Source organism: Sus scrofa, chromosome 12 (genome assembly GCF_000003025.6).
Source record: "Sus scrofa isolate TJ Tabasco breed Duroc chromosome 12, Sscrofa11.1, whole genome shotgun sequence".
Lineage (NCBI taxonomy): Eukaryota > Metazoa > Chordata > Mammalia > Artiodactyla > Suidae > Sus > Sus scrofa.
Genome location: NC_010454.4, coordinates 12,487,098 through 12,504,795, shown reverse-complemented (window position 1 = coordinate 12,504,795; position 17,698 = coordinate 12,487,098). Strand labels below are relative to the sequence as shown.

Sequence of the window (17,698 nt, the reverse complement as noted above, 5' to 3'; positions counted from 1 at the left end):
ATTTGTCAAATCATGAAACATTAGATCTTGGTATAAAGCATAACAGTAGCAAAGACATAAAAATATTGTAGAAGGTAGGGAATCTTAAAAAAAATTAATTGGCCCAATTTACATTTGGTCTTTGATGATAAATTCTTTTTTGCACATCAGAGAATAGCTGCTTCTTCCCTAGAGCAAAGAAAAGGGCTTTTTTCCTCCCTCATTCTCTTAAAGTTTGTGTTTCTGCCCAAGTAATAAATGAGTTTCAGTTTCTGTGGCCTGTGCTTCAGAGAGCTTCTCTGAGGGTGAGCTTTTGAAATATGATTAGATCTTAATTCTTTAACTATTTCCATAAACTTATTTCATAGTTTGCTTTCTTATTCAGTTGTGGGGAGGAAATTCATATAAATCTTATGTGATCATTTGTGGGTATTAGCCACGTAAGTATACATGTTGCAATGGTGAGAAAATTAGTCCCTTTGAATTACAGTGAGGGCAGAAAATTAACTGTCTCACGTTATTCTTTAGGTCATCTGTCATTCAATACATTATTTTAGTCCACCGTATTAACCACAGTTACTACCTCTGAACAGAGAATGTATCCAATTCTAATTTTGTATATTCAGAAATAGGGCCAGATTCAGGAATATAGATGCTTTTTCTGATAATAGATCCACTGAGTAGATAATCTGTAGTGACATTGATCATGATATCACAGCCTTTTTCCAAAATTGTCCAGTTTCTTCCTTCTTTAATAGAGGACGTAGCTTCTCCATAGGAGTCTTACAAAATAGGCAGTCTTACAAAACACTTGGGGTTCCTAATTATTAGATTGTGGTTCTGGGTAATACAACCATATAAAATGACCCAATAAATTTTCCAAAAGTGAATTAACATTGAAGAACTATCAAATATGACATTTGCAAATGTTTTAAATTTAGACTAGTTTGCCATTTTCTCAAGTTAGGATTTATATGTAATGATGGAAAAGTCAAAGGAGTCTTTAATTAAAGTGCCCTTGTTTGTACTGGTTGCATCAAATCAAGAACTTAACTTTGACTCAAAGTAAGATTCAAATATTCTAGGATGCAACATCAGGAACTTTAACTTACTCATATTTGTAGTCTCACCTGGCCCATATTAGGTACTTGACAAATGTTCGTTCATTTCCTGTCCCAAGTATTTGTTTCAAAAAGAAGCTTTGAAATTAGAAATGTGATCATCAGAAGTGGCAGTCTCCCCACTAATCCTCAATTAGGTAGTTGATCTCGGAGACTGTCTGTGATTAAAAGAATCAGTATGATCATGTCCTGGATAGATTAAACCTTTTTCAACATTTAGTTCAGTAAACACTAAGTGTCCAATGAATGCAAGGCAATATAAAGTATTTCATTAAGTAAACAACAAATAGAAACTTTATTAATTTATTTTAGTCCTGTCATAGAGTCAAAGATTGTAGAAATGAAAGTAAAATAGTTCCTTAAAAACATTGATATTTTGTTTGGGCAAGCATAATACTCTGCAAGACATAATTATATATAATCTCTAACTTTGCCTTCATGCTTTTAACTAAGTAACATGTTGTCAATTAATATGATGCTTGGAAAAAATCACTATTAACTGCAAGGTGAAAAAGTAATACTTTTCTCTGAATTGATGTTAAATTCTCTTTAACGATCATTTTTATAATCAACTTTCTTATAATATTTGAGTTATCTTAAAATGTCTTAAAATATTTATGGCATATAAAACAAGTTATATTTACCAAAATGAGAGATAGTGTGGATGCCTTCTCTCAAACATTTATGCTCAATTTCCATTATCCTCCAAAATCTTCTAACCCCTCTTAGAAGAGATAATAAAGTATGGTAAATCACATTTTAAAAGTACTCATAAAACTTTTCACTGTACTCTCCCTCCGCCTTAGCTTTTACATGTTCAGTGGAGATGAAGAAAGCTAGCTTTCTCCTTCAAAAACTATCAAAGATCTGATCAATCCAACCCATAGATAACTCTTCTCTTCATTAATTCATTAAACAGTATTTTCCAGGCAGCTACTAAGAGCAAAGCGATGATGCTAAAGCCACAAGCTCTGTTCATAATCTCTAAGGAAAGATACGACATGTTTTCAAGACTATAGTCCATTCATGCAGATTTCCAGGACTGAGGACTGTACCATTCCAAAGGAAGAAAACCAAATTACTTCTATAGAATATGAGCAAAGAAAGTATAAGCATTTGAACTGGTCTGTGTATGTGCTTCGGTAGGATTGGAGAAAAGCATGATGCTTGTGGAGGAATGGAGTCCCCAGAACAATAAAGTAGTCTGGGAAACCCCATTAATCCACATTGGAAAGCGTTCATTCATTCATGCAGCAGTTATTGGTTGTATTATGTGTTGGTCTTGGGATTGATCCATTAATGGAATGGACAGGAGTTCCTGTCAGGGCTCAGCAGTACCGAACCCGACTAGTATCCATGAACATGCGAGTTCAATCCCTGGCCTTGATCAGTAGGTTAAGGATCTGGGGTTGCTACTGTGAGCTGTGGTGTAGGTCACAGATGTGGTTAGGATCTGGCATTGCTGTGACTGTAGCGTAGGCTGGCGGCTTACAGTTCAGATTCGACCCCTAGCCTGGGAACCTTCATATGCCATGGGTGTGGCCCTAAAAATACAAAAGACCAAAAAAAAAAAAAAAGGGAAGGATGGACAAAGATTCCTGCCTTCCTGCCTTTGAGAAGCTACCCTAATGGGATAAGGTTAGCATTTGGGGTGTTGACACAGAAAAGAGAAGTGGGCTGGGCATCACTGAGGACCTTGAGTGCCGGACCAAGGAGTCTAGACTTGGGAAGCAGGGACTATCAACAGGGATTCGGGGTAGATCAGAGGCGGAGGCAGGAGGCAAGTGAGGAAAATATTGTTGGCATGAGGCTGATAAAGAACGGAACTGGGTAAAGCAGAGGAAATATGAAAGACCAGTAAGCTGAAGAAAAGGTCGTGGTTCTAAGCTGATGGAGACAGAACGCGGTTCCACTGTAAATAGCGAAACCGTAGGGACGGTGCTGTTTATCTTCCTTAGGTGATGTACTCCTTTGAAAATCTGTTGAAATATTTCAGTTGTCTTCCAGAAAAAAATATATGTCAAAAACTTAGCATAAAATAAACCATTCTCCTTCATGATTTTGCACCTATCACCCCTTTTACCAGGCATTTTCTTCTCTTTCTTTTTCAATGGGTCGATTCCTATTAATCCCTAGCTGATAACCTTGATCAAGTTTTTTAACCTTTCTCTCAGTCTCTCTCTCTGTAAATGTGGATTATCATCACGCCTACCTCAGAGTTTTTGAGGGGATTAGATCTGTTAATATGGGGTAGGCATTTAAACAACATATGTCAATAGAGGAGGAGCCAAATAAATAGTAGTTGTCTGGTTGTTGCTGTCATCATCATCACCATCATCATTATCATCATCCTTTAATATTCATCTCCTTACAAAAGCCTTCTTGGAGTTCCTGTCGTGGTGCAGTGGTTAACGAATCCGACTAGGAACCATGAGGTTGCGGGTTCGGTCCCTGACCTTGCTCAGGGGGTTAACGATCCGGCGTTGCCATGAGCTGTGGTGTAGGTCACAGACGAGGCTCAGATCCCGCGTTGCTGTGGCTCTGGTGTAGGCTGGCGGGTACAGCTCCGGTTAGACTCCTAGCCTGGGAACCTCCATATGCCGCGGGAGCGGCCCAAGAAATAGCAAAAAGACCAAAAAAAAAAAAAAAAAAAAAAAAAAGCCTTCTTATTTCACTTAGCCTAACACCCTCCAAACCCATCCATATTACTGCAGATGGCAAAAGCTGTGTTGTAGGCTGCAGATGCAGCTCAGATCCCGCGTTGCTGCGGTGTAGGCACCCCTAGCCTAGGAACTTCCATATACCACAGGTTTGGCCTTTAAAAAAAAAAATTTAGCCTTTTATCTCTCTGGCAATCATTTGGATATTTAAAATGCTTTTTCTTCATATTCACTGATCTTTTCTTCAATAATGCCAAATCTGTTGTTTATCCCCCAAGCAAAATTTTCCTTTCAGATAATCTATTATATACTCTAGGCTATTCAGTCCTTTTTTTTGACTTCTATTTCTTCATTACATTCAAGTTTTTGTTTAAATACTTGAATCTGTTTTTCATAAGGATTTTAAAATCTTTGTTTACTAATTCTGCCATCTCTGTCATTTCTAGGTCTAACTCTATTGACTGATTTTTCTCCTGCTTATGGCTCACATATTCCTGCTCCTTCTCATGTTTGGTTATCTTTTATTAGATGCTAGATGTTGTTGAATGCTGGATTTTCTTGACTTCTTTTTAAAATATTAGACTTTGTTTAGGAAGCAATTAAATTACCTGTGGATAGCCAGTTTGATCTGTTTGAGGCTTACTGTTAAACTTTGTTAGAGTTGACGTAAGATTGACTGTACTCTAAGGGCAGTTTAACTCCATGACTGAAGTATAACCTTTCTGGATATTCGGTGATGACTCTTCATTCTGGCTGGTCAGAACTCGGATATCTCTCCACTTTGTGTGAGCTTGGGGAATTTGTTTATCTTAAAGCTCACCAGTCACTTTTTACTTGGCCTTATAGGACTTAAACCCTTTACATGCACAAAGTGTCAGCATCAAACTCAAGAGGAAACCAGGTTGATTCTGAAACTTTCTCTTTGCCTAGCTTTGCCTGTCTAGGACTCTGCAGCTTCCTCAGCCTTCCCAAACTCCGGTCTTTGTTTCTTCAGTTCACAACTGCTATTGTGCTTTGATTGCCTTTCCCGAAGTTCAGGCCCAGTATGTGCCTCCTGGACAAAAGCAGGGGAGATTGTAGGGCTTATCTCATTTGTTCCCTTCTCTTCACAGGGTCACAGTCCTGGGCTTCGTGTTTCCCAACATCCTAAAGCCATGTTTCCTATTCCTTGTCCAGTTTCCTGGCTGTTTCCACCTATTAGCAGATTAGGTGTGGTCCCAGTTACTCTGCTGTGGCCCACATGGAAGTCATGAATTTTATTTATGCTTCCAGATGTATACCTTTATTTGGGGGTAAAATACAGAGATTTTTCAAGTTTGAAAGTTCTGTAAATATTTTAAATTAAATGTAAATGTTCATTATGAATTCTCTGAATGTTTTTGGTAACAGGGTAGTAGACAGTTATGTATTAACATCTGGCACCGACTGGCTCTAACTCTATTTTGAAGACGCTTCAGAGGGTTGCCTGCAAAGCTTTTGAGTAGAAAATACTGTACAATAATCTAAGCTTTATGCTATGTTTCAAGAGTCTGGGATGCATCCTTTCTTTTTAATCCTAAAAAGAGGTATTTTATTCAAAAATGCATACCATTATATTTTAAAGAAATTTCTCTTTATAAAATCTGGGCTTGCCTTAAATATAGGTATCTTAGAGGAGTCCCCTAACTTTCTTCCCTCCAAATCACCTTCCTGGGAATCATCAGTGCTTGAACTTTCACTATTAATGATCAGAAATGAAAAAAAAAGGAGTTATTTAATTTTTTTTTGAATTAAGACATAAGGCAAATTACTATGCAGAGAAAGGGTAACAATTAAGATGATTAACCATCATCAAATACCTTTGTGAAAATTGTTTGGTTTGCTCCTTTCCAGTAGAGTGATCTCATAAATACTTATGGGAGACCATGTTACTGCCATACTGAAAACAACTCTTGACTCTCCATTTTACTCACATTAAAAGCCACATTCTGGGAGTTCCTGTTGTGACTCAGCAGTAATGAACCTGACTAGGATCCATGAGGACATGGGTTCGATCCCTGGCCTTACTCAGTGGGTTAAGGATCCAGTGTTGCCTTGAGCTGTGGTGTAGGTCTCCAGCATAGCTCAGATCCCACAGTGTTGCTGTGGCTGTGGTGTAGGCCGGCAGCTATAGCTCTGATTCAGCTCTTAGCCTGGGAACTTCCATATGCCACAGGTGCAGCCCTAAAAAGACAAAAAAAAAAAAAAAAAAAAAAAAAAAGCCACATTCCTTACAATTGCTTACAACACCGTAAAGGATCTGGCGGCCTCCTTTCATTCTCTCAGACTTCATCTCGTCCGAGGAGATGTTGCAACCACACTGGCCACCTTCCTGTGTCTCGAACACGCTATGCCTGCCTCTGCCTCGGGGCCTTCGTACTGGCACCCATTCCCTCCAGTCCCCTGTGGCTCCCTCACGGCCTGCAGGTCTTTGCTCATATATCATCCTCTGCTTGAGGCTTTCCCTAACTTCTGTGTTTTTCAAGTTGTGATCTACCCCACTGTTCCTCACTTCCATCCCTTTGTCGTGCTTTATCCTTCTTCATAGCACTTGCACCAACTAAGATACTGTCACTTTTATAAGCTATATGTTTTCTCTCTGGGTCAGAAGTTCCATGGGGGTAGGGAGAGATTTTTGTCTGTTTGCTGTTCTCATCCTGGTTGTCTAGAATGGGTGAAGTAGTTGGATGGTTAGTTGTAAAAACTCTCTTTGAGTGTGTGGGGTTCTAGCCACAGATTCATGAAGAGTAACTGCATCTGAGACACAGGGTGCTGTGCACTAACCAGCATCCCTGACTCCAACATTTTGGGGGAAGAGTAGCAATCTTTATGCTGCTAGTATTTTTATATTTTCTAGTAAGTAGACATTTTTTATAAAACATTTAGAACAGTGTGTGGCACCTGGTTAAGAGCCATACGGCTGTTTGTTGAATAAGCAAGAAATACTTTATCAAGCATTTTGTGTTTAAAAAAATATTGGCGGCATGTGAACCAAGATCGAGAAAATTCATGAGGTTCCGTGTGGCCTTGATTCGATAGTAGACAGTGGCTTTATTAGTTACAGAGCTAGAATAGAGCCCGACGGCTTTCTAGAGAAGACAGCAATAGTCCTATGCCCTCTTAGGAAAAAACAAAACTACCCAGTGTCCTCAGTGGGATTATAGATGCAGTAAGATTTATGGGCTGAACTCTAAAGATGTGCTTTTGAACTGAAGTTCATTAAACACATGGCTGTTATCGTAGCTTGGGTTCTGTAACAAAACCCCATAAGCTGAGTGGCTTATTAAGAACAGAAACGTATCTCTGACAGTGGTGGAGGATGGAGGTCCGAGGACAGGGTGCCCGTGTGGTCAGGTTCTGGGAGAGCCTCCTCTAGGGTGCAGGCCACCGTCTTCTCACTGGCTCCTCACATGGCACAAAGATCTAGTTCTCTGGCCTCTTCTCAGAAGGGCCCTAATCCCATCATGAGGACCCCACCTCATGACCTAATCACCTGCCCAAAGCCTCACCTCCGATTCCATGGCATTGGGACTCAGGTTTCAGCATGTGGAGTTTTACCGCAGCCTCCCCTGCCCCCACCCGGGCTTGCCCTCTGGAGAGATGGAATGAGCGAGGGCACCCAGGTGCTGCTCAGGGTTAAATTTAAAACGGAACTGTTCAAGAACTGATATCCTGCCCACCTAGGTGCGCTTCTGAAAACACGGGCGGCCAGGCGTACACTGCCAGGCAGTAAACTGGAGGATGCAGCTCGGAGCAGAAGGGTCCGAGGAGAATGTCCAGTCAGACACGGGCATGGGACAGGCCAGGACCCTTGGTGATACCCTGTGGTGATGCTCACCTGTCCCCAGGCTGCCCAGGTTGGAGGGCCTCACTTTAAATAAGAAAAAACACCAACGATCACCAAAAATTGAGGTAATTTTCTAAAGGGAAAAACAGACCAAAACAGGCTGGCAAAGCAAAGAAATAAAAGAACTAAGCAAAAACAGAGACTCTCCAGAGAGCAGAAAGGAAATTTAGTGTGTGTGTGTGTGTGTAGGTATAGACACAACCGCGGGTATATATGAAATAATAACCTCGGGAGGAGTCGGAGTCTGGAGAGGCGTTATGCCACGTGTTCTAGCTGGTGAAGCACCATGCTCTGCCATGTGGGCCCAGGTCCTGAGCGGGTGACTTAGCCTCTCTGTGCCTCCGTTTCCTCATCTGTAAAAAAGGAGAGATGCTGCTGCTCAGAGAATGGCAACAGCAAAAGCTCTTGGAAATTACCAGTAATAGGGCAGAGTTTTAAAAATCCAGGAAAAAGTGTAACATTTAAAGATGAGAAATTGGGAGTTCCCGTCATGGCGCCGTGAACCATGGGAACCATGGTTTGGTTTGGTTTGCTCCTTTCCAGTAGAATCCAACTGGGAACCATGAGGTTGCGGGTTCGGTCCCTGCCCTTGCTCAGTGGGTTAATGATCTGGCATTGCCGTGAGCTGTGGTGTAGGTCGCAGACGTGGCTAGGATCCCGCATTGCTGTGGCTCTGGTGTAGGCCGGTGGCTACAGCTCCGATTCGACCCCTAGCCTGGGAACCTCCATATGCTGCTGGTAGCCGCTGGAGCGACCCAAGAAATAGCAAAAAGACAAAAAAAAAAAAAAAGTTGAGAAATTGCTACAAAAGATTTTTTTGAAACTAATGGAAAATAGAAACAATATTAAAAAGAGATGAGAAAGCTGAGAGGTCCAGTAATCAGAGCTGCAGAGAGACACAGCGAGAGAGAAGGGAGACTGGCCAGGGCAGGGGGAGAGGAGGTTAAGAGAGCAATGACCAGCTGGTGGCCTTTCTAGAAAGGAAGGCCACAGGCGCAGACCAACAGGGCCTGCTTAGCCCTGCGAAGGTCATGAAGAAGAGGCCCGTCTAGGGCATGTCGCTGTGACATTCCCAAGCCCTAAGGATACAGCGAAGATCCTGAGGCTTCCAGAGAGCAGGCAAGCGGGTCCCAGGAAGAGGCTGGGACCTCGGGGGGCGGAGGAGATCATGGAGCTCTCAGTAGGGCGGACTTCTCTGGGAGGGCCACCCTACTTCCAGGGCAGAAAATGGTTTGATTTAGAGATACTTGTCCCTTCAAAAAAAAAAGGAGTTCTTGTGTGTGAGACAGAGCGGGGGCTCAAATCTTTGTTCAGTGACTCGAAGCCTCTCCTTCCTGCCTCCGTCCAGGAGCACCTCGTTCTTTTATCTTTAACCTAAGGGAGGGCGTATTGAATTGCCCTTCTTCTTCCCTTCTTCTCTCCCCTGCCACCCGCCTCATTTCCCCTTCCTTCTCCTTTGTGTTCGCTCTCTTTTCCCTTCTTTCCCCTACTCGGAGCCTTCGCATTTCTGGCTGGGTCTATTTCTGTCTCTCCTTCTCCCTTTCTCTTTCCACAGAAGTCTGTGTTTGTCTAATAATTGGCAGGAGAGATCTTTTTTTTTTTTTTTTTTCCTCTGTCTTTTGCTTTTTGCTTTTTAAGTGATGAATAGTTGGCTTTAGATCAAAGACAAGCCCTGTGGTTTTCTGGCTGCCCCAGAAGGGCGGTGCAGCTGGCAGCCCTCCCAGCTGCCTGGTGATAGGCATGTGGAAGAGATACCAAGCTCACAGGTCACCGTGTGTGTTCATGTTCGTGTGTTTTCCAGGCCAACAGCAGGCTGAAGCAGATTGAGAAGGAATACACTCAGAAGCTTGCCAAATCTTCACAGGTAAGAACGTTAAAGAAAAAAAAAAAAAAAAGCAAAACTAAAACAAGAAAGAAACCTATGCGTAAAAGCATTTGTACTTGTAAGTTTAACTTAATTCTTTTCAGTGTTTTTTATGGATTAGCATCATATTTTGGATGGGTATATGGGTAAATAAAATGTGCTTTTAATATTCAGTCTAAATTTTTTTTAATTAGGCATATTTGAACCAACACACACACACACACACACACACACACACACACAGTCACGCATACACACATACACTCACTCAAATGTTGTGAAACCAGCCTGTGTACTCTAACAAGCCCAGGCTGAAACATATCTCACAAGGGCGAGAGATATACACCTACCTTGGTGATGAAACTAGTTTGATACCATCTGTGCTTTTTTAGCCAGTATTCCATTTTCCTGCACCTAAAAACTATCTAACAACAAAATTCTAAATGACCAGTATACTGGGTTAAATTAGCAGCTCAGCTGCTGACTCCTTTCAGGGAAATAAAAGAATTATAAGTCCCAATATTCATATCTTGCTGTGTGTTTTTTACTGTAGTAGTTTTAGTAGAAGGTCAAATATTAAATGCTTGTCTCTACTTGACATATGAGGCTTAGAGTCCTTTTTTCTGAATAAGATGGTATAATGATATCCTATAGTATCTTCTAGGGAATTCCAAGCATTCCTTAGTTGTATGACTAATTCTGGAATAAATCGATACTAACTTTCATCTTACAGATGGACAGATTAAGCCATTTCATTTTGTGGACATCATGTCTAATGACTTTTAGATCAGCTTTTCTAAGTATTTTGCCATGTACACCATGATATATGGCAGTAAACTGAAATTTATGTACCTTTTCATGAGTTACCGCACAGCAGTAATAAGAGCAACGCTACAACAAAGCAGTAATGAACTTAAGAATTTTATGGGGCACTCATCGTATTGACTCATTCAGTCTTCAGTCACAGAAACTCTAGGGTTAGGAATGATTATTGGCCCCATTTTTCCATTTGAGAAAACAGACACTCGAGAGGTAAGGTTGCACAAGTTAGCAAGTGACGAGGCCAGGACCCAACCTGTATTTGGCTTTGGACCAGAAGCTCTTAACCTGATACCACCAGTCTGGTCCAGCCCGTCGCATTTGTGATATGGCGAAACTCTGCAGATAGTTCTAAAATTCCCTAGGTTCTACAGTCATTTCTAAAATGTGCACATACTATATAATTCACATCCCATTAGGAAAACAAAGTCTTTATCTAAGTGAAGACTTAGGTGTTTGTTTAAAAGAGGATGGTGATGTCTCGATTGCCTTTATTCCAGGAAAGAACATGGGGAAATATCTTCTCTAATCCACTTTCTAATCCAAAGAAACCTTTTTACCCCAAAAGTTAAACTAAAACATGACCAAAAAAGTAGCCAGCTGACATACCCTTATATCCTGCTTATTTTGCTTTATGTTAAATGGGGGAGGCAGACCGAAAGTAAGATATAAGATAGCTAATAATGCTTAAACAGTGAGAGTGTAGACAGTAGTTAAGTTTATCTAAAGGAAGGTATGAAGAAGGCTGATTAGTCCATATTAAAGCAAATTAAATGTAAGTTAGTGTGGAAGAAAGCCTAAGCTTTGGAGTCCACAGGCCTGAATCTGAATACCAGCCCCATCACTTAAATGACCTGGAGCAAGTTACCTCCCCTCCCTGGAATTCACTTTCCTCATCTGTAAAATGGGGGAGTAGTACTTACCTCATAGGATAGTTTTGAGTATTAAGTAACATCATGCCAAAAAAAGTGCTTAGTACAGAGCCTAGGACGTGGTAAAGCATTTACTGTTAGTTCTTATAGGAACATATTACAATTACAGTAGAGAAAGGAAAAGAGAGAGCAAAGAATGATAAAGATATGGAAGGAGCAAGAAATTATTTAAGTTTATTTTGGGGTATTCGAGAAATGATAAAAATTTCCCTCCAAAATTTGGAGAGGCATAGAATTGCTAAATGTTTTCCCCAGTAAAGACATGAAAGAGGCAGGGAGAAAAAAATCAGCTAGTAACAATTATCCTGTGTTAAAACCATCGTTCATAAGGGAAAGGACAATGCAGCACCAAAAAAAGAAAAAGCTCTTAGAAAAGCTATAGTAACATAAGAAAAGAGAGTCCATCCTTCTCATAAAAGGTAGGCTTACCTTGCATTACAAATATTTTATATCGAGTTCCCGTTGTGGCTCAGCAGAAACGAATCTGACTAGTACCCATGAGGATGCGGGTTTGATCCCTGGCCTTGCTCAGTGGGTTAAGGATCCGGCATTGCCATGAGATGTGGTGTAGGTAGCAGACGCAGCTCGGATCTAGCGTTGCTGTTGCTGTAGCTGTGGTGTAGGCCAGAGGCTACAGCTCCGATTTGGCCCCTATCCTGGGAACCTCCATATGCCATGGGTGCAGCCCTGAAAACAAAAACAAAAAAAAAACAAAAAAAAAACCCAGAACAAAACAATATTTTATATTATATATTCAAAATAAATATTGTTTGCCCTCTCTAAATACATATAAATATTTATATGCATATAAATAAATGTATATATTTATATCCAAACTGGCATTTGAGAAACATTGATCTAGTTCAGAGAAACAGTCAGTTCAGAGAAACAGATTATTTGAAACTACACATGATAAAACAGAACTGTGGGTTGACTTTTGCTGTCCTCCAGTGATAGTTTACTGGAATCTCAAACTCATATCTAAGCGGAGGAGAGTGCCAGAAGCAAAGCTGCTTAACTGTTTATCAGATTTTAAAAAAATCCCTCTCTCAAAAAAAAAGAAAAAAAGCACTCAGATGAATGCATTAGTAATGAATGTACTGGTACCTTGGAAAGCATCAAGTTAAATTTGGAAAATATTTTAAATATTTTCCTCCCTTAAAGGAAGTTACTTAATCTCTGAGATTTTATCAGGCTTTTAAGACCTGGTAGACCATGTACTCTAAACCCTCTGCGACCAGGACCGTGCCCTCCTTGGATGCTCAGTGTTCCCCACAATGGCGATTCTGCATCACCTCTGGGCTTACTCCCAAGTATAATTTCCATCAGAATCACATATTTGTTCTTTTTATCTTAATATTATACATTAACCTTGCCTTTTCATCTTTCATGCAGTTTTCCCCACTCTACTGACTTACTAGTGGCCATTTTTCAGAGACAAAGAAAAGACTGCCACTTTGCAAAAATATAGGTAGTTGAGGAGACATGCCAATAGAACCCACCCCTGGCCAAGGCCTGGCTCCCCCTCGGCCCCGCAGCCCCCACCAGGCGCAGATTACTGCCTGGGCACAGCCACTTCCCAGGCTGACAACCCAGCAGGCAAATGCCACCCCTCTTCCACTTATTTTGTAGGGACCTTCCATGTTTGCCATACTTTCCAAGTATGCCCTGTCTATTGTATTTGCTATTGTATTTTAAAGAAGAGTTTATAGAAATCTCAAACTGTACTCTAATCAGAAAAACAAAAGAGTTAAAAATGAAATCCTAACCTCTATGTAGAATCCTGTAACTTTTCAGACATAATAAGGCCACTAGCATTTATGCAACGTGGAAATTGCTGAACAATAATGATTAACTATTGCACTTTCATTGGTTAGGTTGCTTTTAGCATTAGCCCAAAATAGCTTTCCTTTTGCTTCCCCAAATGTTTATTCTTAATATCCATATGGATATGTTCTAATCCACTGCTTTCTCTGAAACTAATACAGAGCAGACATTTAGTTGAGAAGTGGCACTTTGTTTTATGATTTTTAATATGATTCAGTCCAAACTGATGGGGTTTGATGATGACCCTATAGAATAGTTTTGTTTTTCTCTGAAACTGTTTACATTATGAGTCTATGAAAAGACTAGATTATCCCAATATAATTTTCCAAGAAATTATTTTTTCTTATTTACTATGATTATTGTTCTACTACTTAAATATTTATCACCTGCCAGTTACATGCTCTGGGCTAAGGTGAAAATGGGCTCTTGTCTCATACTCTTAAGTCTACAGCCGAGACTTTTGTTCCTTCCCGAAAGCATATTAATCTAGTTAGTGTGATTATTTCTCAATCTTAAAGTAAATCTTAGATCTGCTTTTAAAATTATCCGCATTTCAGCCACCTCTCTAAATCCACCATATCTATCAGTCTATCAAATAGTTTATCTGTTTATCTATATGAGGGATTTCACCTGAAGTATTTTTACACTCTCCCTATATCATCTCCATAAGTTTTAAAAGTAACTTTCCAAAGATAATCTCATTATTCCCCCCAAAGAATATAAGGTTTCATTTTCTATGCAAAAGCAAGCAAGTTCTCCTCAGTACATCCTGGTCTTTGCTTGTCGTTCCTTCCAAACGTTCCTTCGTTTATTTCTTTTTGATGTACTCTTATCATAAATCTTCTGCAAAGAAGAAATTCAGGTCTCGTGTCCTTGCGGTCATTTGAAGACCCAAATATTTTTATCTTCAGTCTTGGTCAATTAAAAGCTAATCTAAATCTTAACTGTTTTTGAAAGACACGAAATCACTTTGTGCTTTTAAAATCCATCATGTGATTGTGGTGGTAGATACGAATCTATGCGTGTGATAAGATTGCATAGCACTAAACACACACACACACACACACACACACACACACACACACACACACACACACACACACTGAACACATTGCAAAGTTAAACTCATCACTTCCACCACATTCAGTTTACTCAACTTGAAACACTGCAATAGTCATTGAAATTGTGAGTTATTTTTACTATCTGGCCCCATGTTCTTATAAAATATTAATCTTAAGTTTCATGTTGGGCCAAGGAAATCTGGCTCTTTCTTATCTCTGGCTCCTCTTGCCCTGTGACTGTGAGTGAGCTGATTATTCTGTGCCTCAGTTTTTGACATTTACTCTAAGAATTTAACCTTCTCTGTTTCATAGAAGTGATATGAGAATGAACTGAATTGATGCCAGAATGGAAACATTTAATCAAAATTCAGAAAACAGAGAAAACATCTTCATTCTCAGTAAACGAATTCCTCTACTCATAGCAGAAGGTTCAAGTTTGCATTTAAAAATATTGATATTTTGTCATTTATTTCAAATTGTCTTAATATTTGATTGTTTACAAATTCTAAGTGTCAAATTGTTACTGAGTTTGTATTTTAAAGTATTAAGATATTTTGTCATTTATTTCACATTTGCCTTAATATTTGATTATTCACAAACTCTAAGTATTAAACTTTGTTACAGTGAGTTTGCTCACTTGTTTCAAAGCGTAAGTGGTCCATTTTGGGGGAAATGTGCTCTTCATGCCGGTACTAACAGCTAGTATTTCTATAGGCCTTGACATCAGGACGACTCCAGACAGTTTCTGTTTATTACTTTATAACTCTGTAATCTAGTTTCGTCATCAAATAATCATTGGAAAACTGAGCTTCAAGGAAAACATCGTACTAACTTGCCCAGGGTTTCTTAACAACCGGCCGTCCCCCTGTAGAACCAACAGCACTGCGTTCTAGCCCAGGATGAAGATCGCCCTTTTATTCGAAGAAACAACCATTTCCTGCTTTTAAAAGGTCGACACTATTGAATTTGAAAGGAAATGGATACATCCAAACCAAAGGAAGAGCCGTGCTCCCAGTAAACCCACTAACTAAAAAGGTCATCAGAGTTACTTTGAGAACTTGGAGGGAGCCCAGTCATGGGGAGAACCAACTCGCAGACGTAGGGAATACTGCAAGAGTCTCTGAAGTGACTGGTTTGAGCCAAAAATCAAAAAGTTTATGATCCGTTAGGAAGAAAGCAGCCTATGGGGAACTACATCATGATAAACTTCCCTTCAATACCGTAACCTTGTCTAAAAGAAAGACACATCCTAGGTAGTTAAGAGGAGCCAACCAGTACAACAGTCAGTCTGTCTACACAGTTCAGATTCTCCCTGTCTCCTGGTTGGATGTCGATTTCAGCAGTTGGACCTCTTTCTGTGCCTCTGTTTCTCCATTTAGAAGAGCTGGGCAATGATAACGCTTTCTCCCAGGAGTAAATGACAGAGGGACTCAAGTTCTTAGCACAATGCGCAAGCATTAGTAAACACTCCAAAATCATTCTGTAGAATTAGGTAACTGTGAAGAATGAACCCTGTTCATGATTTTCATTGCTTGTTAGAGTTCAAAGTATCATGAAAGGCAGAATAGCTTTTTTCACTCTAATAAGTGTGTTTCTCAGTAACATAAACTCTGACACATTTCATATTTTTGAGATCACAGATGTTCCTTCCTCTGATGAGCAAATACTGTGGAATGTTATAGTGGGAAAGGCTTCCAAGTGTATTTGGTTCAGCAGTTGTTCACCATTCACAGTTTTATTATAGTCTTTTATTGAGTGGAATTTCATGCATTAGAGTGTGTGATACGTTAATTGAAAATATTTAGTTTGTGGACCAGTTTTGCCACATCCCTTCTCTCGTTAAGCATAAATACATATAAAATAGATGCATCTTGCTGAAGAATTTGCAGTTATAGCATGCTGTTTTCATTTTAGATCATAGCAGAACTTCAGACAACCATTTCCTCCCTGAAAGAGGAGAACAGCCGGCAGCAGCTTGCTGCAGAAAGGCGGCTCCAGGATGTTATACAGAAGTTTGAAGATGAGAAGAAGCAGCTGATTAGAGATAATGACCGAGCAATCAAGGTAATCTGAAGACTTCAGTAACCAGTGGTACCAGCTGCTTTAATGTAATTAAAAGGAGGGCTGAAATCCCAGCAGTGGGCAGATGAATGCAGGTATCTGGCTTGTTCACACAGCCTGCAGTAATTCCATTCACTGGACTCCCTACCTTTGATGTATCCAGTGACTCAGGCTGGCTTCCCTCGAAAAGATCACATGCCAGCATAAAAAGTCATTTTTGGCAAGCCCAGTCCATTCACATTGAACAAATATTTGAAAACTACCCTGTCCTTTCTCCTGAGAACCACTTTGGAACTGTCTCTTGAAATTAGAATGACTGTTTTAGCCCAGTACTGCTGGCTAATAAATTCAGAAGTCAGCTTCCAATTTACATTCTATTCTTTGCCCACATCCTTTCATTATGTATTCGCATAATGAGAAATAACCTGTTTGAGGTTTGGAATGCCAACCATTTGATGTGCTTTGACATAGTACAGGAGAGATGTGTTGCTGCTGAGAACCTAGGTTGTTTCCAAATGGCTTCAGAGAATCACACCTTTCATAGCAACAGAAAATTCTCCAGCCCCCCAATTCTTTGGGTGATAGGCAGTTAGATCTCTAAGTAGTTTTTTCTTGGCTTCATAGCAGTGAATATTATTGTAAGTGTCTACATCATGCTGTGTTTTATCTGTGAGGATAAGCATCTGGAAACCTTTATAAATAAGATTTAAAAGAGAACAAAACTTTTTTTAAAGAATCCCCAGCAAAAGATTATTTTTCAGTGATTTTGCTTTGTTACAACAATGCTTGAAGCATGTCGAGTAATCACACAAAGCAAAGACAAATAAAAGAAGCATTTGGGTTTTATCACTGCCTTTTTCTGCCTTATCTCCCCATTTTTCTTTTCTCTAGCCTATTGTAAGCCATCTGAGTAATTTAGGAAAAAGTCAATGTTAATGTAAGTTGCTTTTCATATATACATTTTAAGCCTGGACAACACTGAATGGAATAAAAAAACTTAAGATATGGACAAAACCTTGGAGGCCATTCCTTCCAGCCTCCTCACTTTAGAGGTGAGGATTTATTTTGTTATTAATGACATTTTCCCTATTTTTTTCCGTCTTTGAGTTTTTTCTCCCCTCTACATGTGATGAGACCAAAAAAGACGTTTTCTTTCTATATCCTAGTAATTTAAAAAAATCTTTGCAACTCTTTTCATTTATAAATGGAGAGCAGGTACTCATTGATCTGAATAACTGCTTGGCTTTGCATCGTCTGAGTTGACTGCTTCGTTTAAATTCTTTTGTTACATGAAAATTTCATTTTAAGTGAATTTCTTCGCCACTTGATATCTGACTACCAAGTGGTAGGTAATTTCCAAGTTTCAAATAATTGAATCCCAATGTGTGCAAAAAGGAAAACATTAGTTTATTCCATAACAACATAGTTTCTAGTATTGTTTCTTAAAGATTAAAAAAAAAAAAAAACCTTGAAAGAAATGTAATTAGTGTAAGTGCCTATTTTTTTGCA

At 39.6% G+C, this 17,698-nt stretch overlaps 1 protein-coding gene across 9 annotated transcripts in view; it reads left to right on the top strand.

Moving 5' to 3' along the window:
- CEP112 (centrosomal protein 112) overlaps positions 1 to 17,698 on the top strand; it is a 475,548-nt gene that overhangs the window by 311,035 nt on the left and 146,815 nt on the right. For 8 of the 9 annotated variants that reach the window (XR_002337057.1, XM_021066730.1, XM_021066727.1 and 5 more), the window contains 2 exons: positions 9,427 to 9,489; positions 16,043 to 16,192. Coding sequence is in view for 8 of the 9 variants with exons in the window: in XM_021066730.1 (XP_020922389.1) it covers positions 9,427 to 9,489; positions 16,043 to 16,192 (213 nt within the window). In the remaining variant the exon portion in view is untranslated. Of the gene's footprint in view, positions 1 to 9,426; positions 9,490 to 14,842; positions 16,023 to 16,042; positions 16,193 to 17,698 lie in introns of those variants that run through there. The other variant, XM_021066732.1, reaches the window with a different exon arrangement.